This window comes from Heptranchias perlo, chromosome 1 (assembly GCF_035084215.1).
Source record: "Heptranchias perlo isolate sHepPer1 chromosome 1, sHepPer1.hap1, whole genome shotgun sequence".
In the NCBI taxonomy this organism is placed as follows: domain Eukaryota; kingdom Metazoa; phylum Chordata; class Chondrichthyes; order Hexanchiformes; family Hexanchidae; genus Heptranchias; species Heptranchias perlo.
The window spans coordinates 108767915-108777554 of record NC_090325.1 but is presented as its reverse complement, the minus strand read 5'-3'; the positions used below and the strand labels follow the sequence as shown (position 1 = coordinate 108777554).

Sequence of the window (9640 nt, the reverse complement as noted above, 5' to 3'; positions counted from 1 at the left end):
ACTTGCATTTATATAGCACCTTTAATGTAGAAAAACACCTCAAAGAGCTGCACAGAGATGTAATCAAAGAAATAGACACTGAGCAAAAGGAAATATTAGGAGGGGGAGCAAAAGGAAATATTAGGAGGGGTAGCAAAAGCTTGGCCAAAGAGGTGGGTTTTAAGGAGGGTCTTAAAGGAGGAGAGATGGAGGGATTTAGGGAGGGAGTCCTACAGCATGGGCTCTAGGCAGCTGAAGGCACTGCCACCAATGGTGGAAGGGAGCGACACACAAGAGGCCAGAGTCATAAGATCAGAGGGTCCAGTCAGTGGAAGTTGTAGGGCTGGAGGAGATTACAGAGATAAAATGGGGAGAGGAAATGAGGGGTTTAAACACAAGGATGAAAATTTTAAATTCGAGGCACTGGGGGACCGGGAGGTCAACAGGGACAGCTGAGATGGGCGAGCAGGACTTTGTGCAGGAAAGGGCAGCAGAGTTTTGGATGAGGTAAAGTTTACAGAGGGTAGAAGATGGGAGAGCATTGGAATAGTTGGGTCTGAGGTGACAAAGACATGGATGAGGGTTTCAGTGGCAGATGGGCTGCGGTAGGGGCAAAGGAAGGCAATGTTATGGACGTGGAAGTTGGCAGTCATTGTGATGGAGTAGATGTGGGGTCGGAAGCTCAGCTCAGGATTGAATAGGATACTGAGGTTGTGAACAGTCTGGTTTAGCCTAAGACAGTGGCCAACAAAGGGGGTGGAGTTGGTGGGAAGGGTACAGAGTTTGTGGTGGGAGCCAAAGACACAGTGTCAATCTTTCCAATGCTTAACTAGAAGAAATTGTCTTTCCTTATTCACTCTATCAAAATCCTTCTTAATTTTAAAAAACCTCTATTAAATCTTCTTTTAGCCTTCTCTGCTTCAGAGAAAATATTCCCGTTTTCTCAGGTGTCGCCTTATAATTATAGTTTCCCAAGTCTGGTACCATCCTGATGAATCTACACTGTACGCTCTATGGCTTTAATGTCCTTTCTATAATTGGGCATCCAAAACTGCAAACAGCAAGTGTGGCCTAACCAACGTTTTGTATAAGTTTATCATTATCTCTTTACTCTTGTATTTTATGCCCTTATTTATAAAACCCAAAATGCTGTTACTATGTGTTTTATTGTATTATGCTGCACCTGCTCCCTCTATATCAGACGTGGGTGTGCTCATTGCTGGCCCACAGTGCAAAAAATTGGAAAAACTCTTGTATTCCCCAATGGCAGCCACAGCATTACTGAGCTGTCAGTCCACTACACAATTATGACTGGAGCAGCATTAAAGGAATTACTAGCACCTCCAGGAGCCCAAGGGCTGCTGCAGTTATACCCCAATCATTCATGTTGATCCAAAAAGCAAGCACAGAACACCATCCAGATCTAAACATTATCTGCTAAACTTGGGTGGCTGCAGCATAAATGAGGCGGTGGGAAATCTCTAATTTGTCATTTGGCACCTCACTCTGCTGTAACCTCTACCACTGAGAAGGCCAAGATCAGCAATGTCGTGGGAACACCAGCACCTCGGAGTTCCCCTCCAGGTCACACACCATCCTGACTTGGACAATATATCACTGATCCTTCATTGTCACTGGGTCAATATCCTGAAGTTCCTTACCTAACGTCATTGTGGGAGCACCATCGTCACACGGACTGCAGCAGTTCAAGGAGACAGTCCATCACCACCTTCTCAGGGAAGTTAGGGATGGATTATAAATGCAGCCTTGCTAGCGTCACCCACATCCTGAGAACAAATAATTTTTAAAATGCTAAGTTATTCTATTCCTGTTCAAAAAGTTAAACTGTCTGTTCTTTTTTCAAATGCTAATGGATCTGCTGTGTATTTCCAGTATTTGATTTTGTTGGGGTTTTTTTCTTGAGATATTCCTTTTGGTTTGCTCATAGTTTCTTAATTTTAAAATGATGTGCTCTGATTTCATGCCCATTTTCAATTAAAAATTCAATTTCTCGTTTCCACTTTATCTGCTCCAATTATTTTAAAAAGCTGTCATATCTCTTCTCAGTCATTATTTTTAGTGAAGCTTGTTAGACTCACTACCAATCTACACCTACTGCTTAATATCATTTTTCAGATAATAATTGTATTAAGAACTAACTGAAAACTTATCTATATCCTGGTTAATACCAAATAAAATGTTAGCATTATTTGATTTTGCTTGATCTCAGCCAATTATATAATTATTAAAATGAAGAATGAATTTTAAAATCTGTTTAAATAGTATTGTGGTAGTGATGGGATTTCACTACATCAGCAGCCTGTGCCAGTGAATTAACCAACGCCTACTGATTGTAATAAAGTCTTGGAGATAGAGAACAAAGCTACATCACTGGAGTAGCAAAACATTAAAAAGACAAACCAAACCATAATAAGAGAAACAATGGGACACATTTTCCTTTTTTTTGCTCTTAAACAGTAAATAATCACCTGGGCAGAGTGCGTAGAGGAAGATCGAGTGGGGAGGATCACACATCCATAATGGAGTCCACCCAATTTTCGGTCCATTCGTTTAAATGGATGGAAGATCAGGTGGGGTCTGTTACACACATGTAATCCGCAACACTCGGCTTTCCTCTATGCATTCTGCCCAGGCGATTGTTTAAAGCCCAAGCGCAAAAGAAGAAAATCTGCCTCAGTGATTTTTGAAAACTAAAAGCAAGTAAGAAATGCTGAGAAAGTGGGGTATTTGGTATTGGTATAAATTGGTATTGGGCGGTAAACACGAAACGGGTGCTAGCGAATCGGCAGCCCATTTTGCACTCCGCCCAATTTTCTATTCTATTGAAATCAGGTGGAGTGCAAAACGGGCTGTTGATTCACTATTGCCTGTTTTGCCCTACCACCCCAGACCAATTTATACCCCGATGAAAGGAAGGAAACTTTAAAAAGTGACATTGTTAAAACTAGCAATGGGAGAGACACTTAAACAATAAATTATGCTGGCTATTAAAAAAAGACATGGCATTCACAACACTGGCAAAAAACAGGTCTCAATACAGACTGGTACTCATGAGGTTTGTGTATAAAGAAAATAACTTTCATTATGTTAGCACATCTTCATCTCTAAATGGAGACTGTTCTTCGTTTGTCTCTATACTATTTCTAAACCAGAACATTCTTCCCAGATGGACGCTACTACCTTGCTGGAAAAATCTAAAATTATCTATGGAAATTGCAAGGAAGTTAATATATTTTTTGTAGTATTTAAGCAAAAAATTGGAAAGAAAATATAGATTATGAAAGAACTAAAAACCTTAAGGTATTGTCTTAAAAATATTTAAATAAGTCTGGGTGTCCCTGAAATCAGTACTTACTTAGCACCATGTATGGGCAAACAGACCACTTGTATTGCTGGTTCTACATCCCTATCTTACAACAGAAAATGAAATTACGTGCATATGTACAAGTATATATGTGCAGGCCTCTAATTCATACATTCCAGCCATCAGCATTTCCCCAGCCCTGTCAGTGTATCAGTTTTTGCTGACCAAAATCAGCATTTTTTTTATCCTCAGGCACTTTTTATTGAATTTTGCTGGTGATTTTAAAATGTTGAAATCCATTAGTTGAAGTTTGCGAATTGTAAGTAAATTGAGTTGCAGTCCTAATTCCCACTGAGAAGTCGGACAGCAATGGAAGTGAATAAGGAGCATGATGCAAAGCAGTTCAGGAAAGGCTGTATTTGCAAAATCATATTGCTTTGCATTGATGAAATATTAGTCTGTGCATGTGCACATTTTGAGTTTGCTGACCCCATCTTGATACCTTCCACTACCCCTACTGCTCTAGTGGTTCTATCTGCTTCTTCATATCCTCCATGCCTGCTCTCACCAGTGTTCAGCTACTTCGGTGAGCTTTGCTTGTTCCCTTCAATTCTCTGGCCTGCTTCAGTGGTCACTTTCTCCCTATCTCACCTGCCCCAGACTGTGCTAAAAAGGGGAGAGAAAAACAAGAAGTACAGAGGGAAAAAGCAAAAAAAGAGGAAAAAGATAAAAAGAGAGAAATGCTGGAGAGGGACAAGCTGGAGAGAGACAATAAAGAGGGAGGAAAAAGCAGGAGGAGAAATGGCAGAGGAAGAGAAGCAAGAGAATGAAACCTGGAGGGCAAAAAAGTAAGAGGAGAAATAGAGCATACTAACTAGAAAAAGGAGAAAATGAACCAGAATTGGGGAGTGAACTGAAAAATAAGTCAGAGGGGAGAGACTGGGGGGAGGGGGGAAGAAAATAAAGAACTTTCATTTATATAGCGCCTTTCAGGACCTCTGGATGTCCCTAAGTGCTTTACAGCTGATTAAGTACTTTTTTTGAAGTGTGGTCAATGAGAGATAAACACACAAAAGGGGACATAGAGAAGGGAAAGAATGTAAGAGAAAGGTGAGAAAGGCAGAAAAGTGAGAGAGAAGTTACCAGTAGTTAGACGGTGTGAGAGTTGTATTTGTGGAGCCGGCTGTTAAAAGAGTAATCGTTTTCAGAACTACTGAATCAGAGTGTTTTAGATTTATTGTCAAGGTTGATGGGAGACTGGGTTAGAACAAACGTGGGCTTAAACACACATGAAAATAAAATACAATTTTGTTCCAGTGCTTCAAGATTTTGCTCCATTGAATTTACATGTACCCACTCCTGTGAATGCCTCAAATTTTCCTGGCACGAATCCATGGAGTTCTGTGAATGTGTGAACACTGAATATTTGTGAACATGCGGAGTAGTTGATTAATGGAAATCTTACAAAATGACATGGAAAGTGAGAGTACGGGGAGTACAGCGAAGTGGAAACACTGAAACAAATACTCAACAAAGCATAACAACCTCCCCACCCACAGGAGCAGCTCTGTTCTGAGGGTGGGGACTGGCGGGAGGGTCAATGTAATAAGAGTCACTGGAGACAAGCCGTGGTGATCGGATTGGCTCCCCGGCGTGGGGTGAGCGATGTGCTGACTGGGTGGGAGCCACGAACCCCGCCCACTTTCAGGGAGCGTCACAACTCTGGGATAAATGAATGGGGGCCAGCGACAGGTGGGCGGGGTCACAGAGAACCAGGTCTGCAGCATGAGAGTTGCTATCCAAGCAACAGTGCATTAAACTGGACATGTCCACATCAACCCGACCTAAAAATAAATTATACCTGGCTGTGGTATATCGCAGGGCGCCGCTCCCTTGAGATGTTGCAGTTTATCATTTTGTGGTTAGTTGTAAAGGTGAAACTCTATGAGTTTTCTACTGATCATTGTGTAAGAGGCGTGTCGCCTGGTAACAGCACAGCTTAATAATGGGTGGAGTTACATTGTCACTTTCATGTTCATACAAAGCGGTTTCCACGGCGCATTGATGTAAAAACAGTGGCATAACTCATAAATTAGATTATGGCGGGAAAGGAGTTACGTCCTGCATCAGAAATATTATTGACCCCCCCTATTAAAAAGTCCTTGAAACTTTTCACATCCTATTCTACCGACCACTGCTTCATGTCTCATTTCTCCATTCTAACAGCCCTTCTCAAATGCTTCATCCATTCCCTCAACTAACATTAAGCAGTTTCTATATAATAATTATTGTAGTGGAAATGGTGACCAGAGCTCATTGAATTAATGCATAGAAAAAAGGAACTTGCGTGTATGTTGTGCCTTTGACATCCTCGAGCGGTCTGCGCACTTCACATGAATTACTTTTGAAGTGCAGTCACTGTTAATGTAGGCTAATGCAGCAGCCAATTTGTGCACAGGAAGGTCCCACAAACAGAAGAGATGAATTATCAGTTATTCTGTTTTGGTGGTGTTGGCTGAGGTATGAATGTTAGTCAAGATGCCAAGAGAACTATGGCAATGAGTTCTTCTTGGAATAGTAACCATGATATCTTTTACATCCGCCTTAGCAGACAGATGGGGCCTCAGTTTAACGATAATGTAGCACTCTCAGTACAGCACTGTAGTGCCAGCCTAAATTATATAATTATTAATTCGTGGAGCATGAACCCACAACTTGACTCAGAGGCGAGCGTGTCACCACTGAGCCAAACTGTTATCGCTTTTAAACAATAATGGGTTTATTTTTGTTGTACTAAGTCAACGTAATGTTTAAACAAAAGTGGCAGAGCGGGATCCCAACCTGACTCTGGAACAGAGCAGTATCAAATCCTCTGGGAGAGGCCATAACACATCACAAATAATCAAACATGATGGTGACCGGAGTTCCCTAGATCTCATGGGCTCTTTATAAACCGTAAGCACGATTTGTCTCAATGTTAGGAACTTCACAGCTGCTCTCAACCACATTTAGGTGCGAGCTTGTCATCAGACAGATCTTTCCCTGACTCGAGAGACAAGCAGCATTAAATCAGGTTCTGCCTAGATCCAGTCGATTCTGAAGTTAATAAGTACCGGCTCGGTCCGTAACCCCAGTGAATATATTATCTAGATCACATTTTTATGGACAGATCTAGTACGAATCTTACATTAACCATTTTGTTATGTTTTCTTTCTCGTATTCTGAAAAGACAACATAGCACCGAAGTAAAATCAAGATTTTAAAAGTTTTTATTATCGGTTTTCGTTAAATATACATCGTTTTATTTACAGTACACTCGTGTTAATCTCATGTGCGAGTCACAGCAAAAGAGGCTGTGCTGTTAATAGAAGTAACATTTTCCTCAAAATACGAGTGACAATTAAGGAAGCAGGACATGATTTGTTTTTTAAAGATTGAAATTGGCAATGCGGTATGTGAATATAAAACATATTCTGCAAAGCTGTCCGGGAACACGATTCAGTGTCTCAAACACGAATTATTATGCACTGGTTTGAGAACAGACCGCAGTGGGTTTTTAAAAATTTGTTTGAGTGGTTAGTCACACCCACAGCGCTGTGCTACACCACGTACCGGGTGTCCTGGACAGCTACACGTGTTAAGCAGTTTAACGTGAGATACGGTCTTCTAGAACGCCTGTTAATAAATTAGGGACACTTCGCGCGTTACATACTTATAAACCATGAATCTTTAATACAACTTAATAAGCTGTACAAACGATATGTTCCCATTCTTTAAGCAGTAAGTAAAATGAACAACAGCATGGAGACAGAAAAGTATTGCAGTCCCCTTTCTCTTAGCCCTGGAATGCTGAGAACATGAACTTGCAGAGAGACCCCCACTTTTCGCTGCAATTCTCGTCAGCTATTTTATTTATATTAGGACTATCAGGGTTGGCGGTAGTAAGTGGGGCTAGTGCCTTCGGTTGCTTCTTTCCAGGGGCTGCAGCGCCCAGCAGGCTGGACCTGGTCATTTTCAAATGAGCTGCCCGTGTACTTTTACACAAGCTTGATTTCAGCACTGCCGATGGCTCACTGCAGACCGACTTTTGCTTCTTCAATGTCCTGGTGATTTGCTTCCAGTAGGTTTTTGCATTCCCTGTGTAGTTCGGACAGGCTGACGGTTGCCCCGTGAACTCACACCAGTAATCATTAAGTCCTTGTTTGCATTCCAGACGCAGGCTCCTGGCAGCGGCTTCTTCTCCTCTTAGTGTCCACTTGCACTGAGCCTTGTCCCGCCTGACGAATCTTCCCTGCTTCGGGGCTGAGCCCGGAACCTCCCGTTGCTTTTTCTCTTCGGCTCCCACCTTTGGTGCAGTCTCTGGCTTCCTATTTTTGCTCCCGCCTTGAGTTTCCCCTCGGCTCTGTCCTTTGCCTTTCCTCCTCTGTTTTTGGTTGTCACTTGCATCCGCTAAGAGATACTGTGTGATGAATAGGAGGAGTAGGAGCAGGACGACTCTCGAGAACTTCATGGCTGAAATCTGACAACTGACGATTCTTCCCAGAAGTAGCAACTAGAAAGAAGTTTTTAAAAAAAGATTTTTTACCAAAGTGCACATCCACAGGGCGAACTGTGAGAATATGATGCACCAACTCAAAAACTAAAATAGCCAATAGATTGAACGTACCTTGGAGGCTCTGCTATAAGATGCTCTGAGAGAGATGCAACCGTTAGTGGCGATAAGCTCGGATTTCTGCGATTTATAGTTTTGGGTAACGCCTACGATGGATTGGGCGTCACTGTGAAACAATGCAGAGAATACCTGAGCTCTGCTTCACTTCAGGTTTATTAACACACCTTACAAGGTTCACCTGAGGTGCAGTGGCAAAGCAATGGCAACACATTTCCATCCACAGTGACAAACTGCGTTTCAAAAGCATTACTGTAGAAATTGACCTTATCATCCGCCTTTCAATAATAGCGAATACACCAAGTGACCAAGTATTGAACGGTTATTGATTGGAGGCAAATCCGAGGATTTTAGATTGCCAACATAACAGTCACTGCACTTTAAAAGCGATTCGTTGTATGAAGGGCTTGGGGAGATTCCCGCCTTAAAGGCGCTGTATAAATGCAGGTAACACCTACAGGAAGATGGGGGGTGGCGTATAACGGGCGGCCGATCAGCTACCGTCAGTTTTCTGCCGCGGCCGAAGCTGAAAATGCCCCCCTATCTAATGATTCTATAATTCCCGTGTAGTCTCCATCCTGAGGTATAACAGGTATCAGTGGCTGTTTACAGCATTTCATTTAATTCGTTTTATTATAGGATAGACAGCTTTAAATTAGGTCAAAAGCAAAATACTGCGGATGCTGGAAATCTGAAATAAAAACAGAAAATGCTGGAAATACTCAGCAAGTGAGGCAGCATCTGTGGAGAAAGAAACAGAGTTAATGTTTCAGGTCGACGACCCTTCGTTAGCCTTAAATTAGGGTTAGGGTTAATTCAGCAGTTTTAATTTGGCAATAGGGTTAATAGGAGGAAAACTTTAATTTGGGATCAGGGCTAATAGGAAGGGCAGCCTGGATTTAGACGGTAATTGATAATATCGACAACCTCGATATAGGATTAGGATTAATGGAAATGTCGGTTTCAGGGTTAAGAGTAGCAGAAAGAGCAGTGACTTCGGATTAAGATTAACACGAGCCTTTGTATTATGATTTTCATTAATAGAAACGTAATGTTTTTCCATGATAAATTCGGTCTTATTTATTTTTGGTTGCAGTTAATGCGGTGATGATGATTTATTGTGCTGAAACTTGCTGTCTGGTAACACTTACGTGGTGTTTATCGCATTTAAAATACACTCGAGTGAGAAAAGATAGAGACGGAGTGGTATTAGAAACGATTGATGTAACAAGTAACGGACACTGTTTTAAACAGTCCAGAAGGACTGCAATGCTTGGAACTATTTACAAATTCAAGTTTCTACGTTTCTGAAGCAATGAACACTTTGGTTCGCACACCTGTGTCTCGGTCCTCCTGCACAAATTCAAATTCATTCGGTTACAGACATGCAAGACCTCAGCTGGCATGGAAACTTTTTTTTTAGCAAAACGACATACTTCATAGTTGTTGAAACGTGTTTTTCAGTCTAGATGCTTCTCATTGGGACATGTTTTTTTCCGCTTAAAGAATGCGAGAAGCGGAAGCCTGGGGGTGGTGGTCGAGGAGTCGCCTGTGGGTCAGGTCAGGTCCACAGCAAGCATCCGAGAGTGGAAAAAAACACACAATGGAAACGCGAAAAGAGGAGACCAGAAGCAGTTTAACGTAGCTGTCAAATTTACAACAAATGC

General features: G+C 41.8%; 1 protein-coding gene across 1 annotated transcript; it reads right to left on the bottom strand.

The window, feature by feature from the left end:
* Positions 1 to 6555: 6555 nt before the first annotated feature.
* On the bottom strand, positions 6556 to 8059 carry LOC137338253 (fibroblast growth factor-binding protein 1-like). The gene is made up of 2 exons (XM_068001805.1): positions 7971 to 8059; positions 6556 to 7856 (listed from the first exon to the last, which is right to left on the bottom strand). Exon 2 carries the CDS (start codon positions 7812 to 7814, stop codon positions 7140 to 7142), a length of 675 nt encoding a protein of 224 aa, XP_067857906.1. The 5' UTR covers positions 7815 to 7856; positions 7971 to 8059; the 3' UTR covers positions 6556 to 7139.
* Between the last annotated feature and the right edge of the window lie 1581 nt (positions 8060 to 9640).

Bases quoted from the DNA above. Each gene is read 5' to 3' on its own strand.
- LOC137338253 (XM_068001805.1), bottom strand. From the start codon at position 7,814: ATGAAGTTCTCGAGAGTCGTCCTGCTCCTACTCCTCCTATTCATCACA.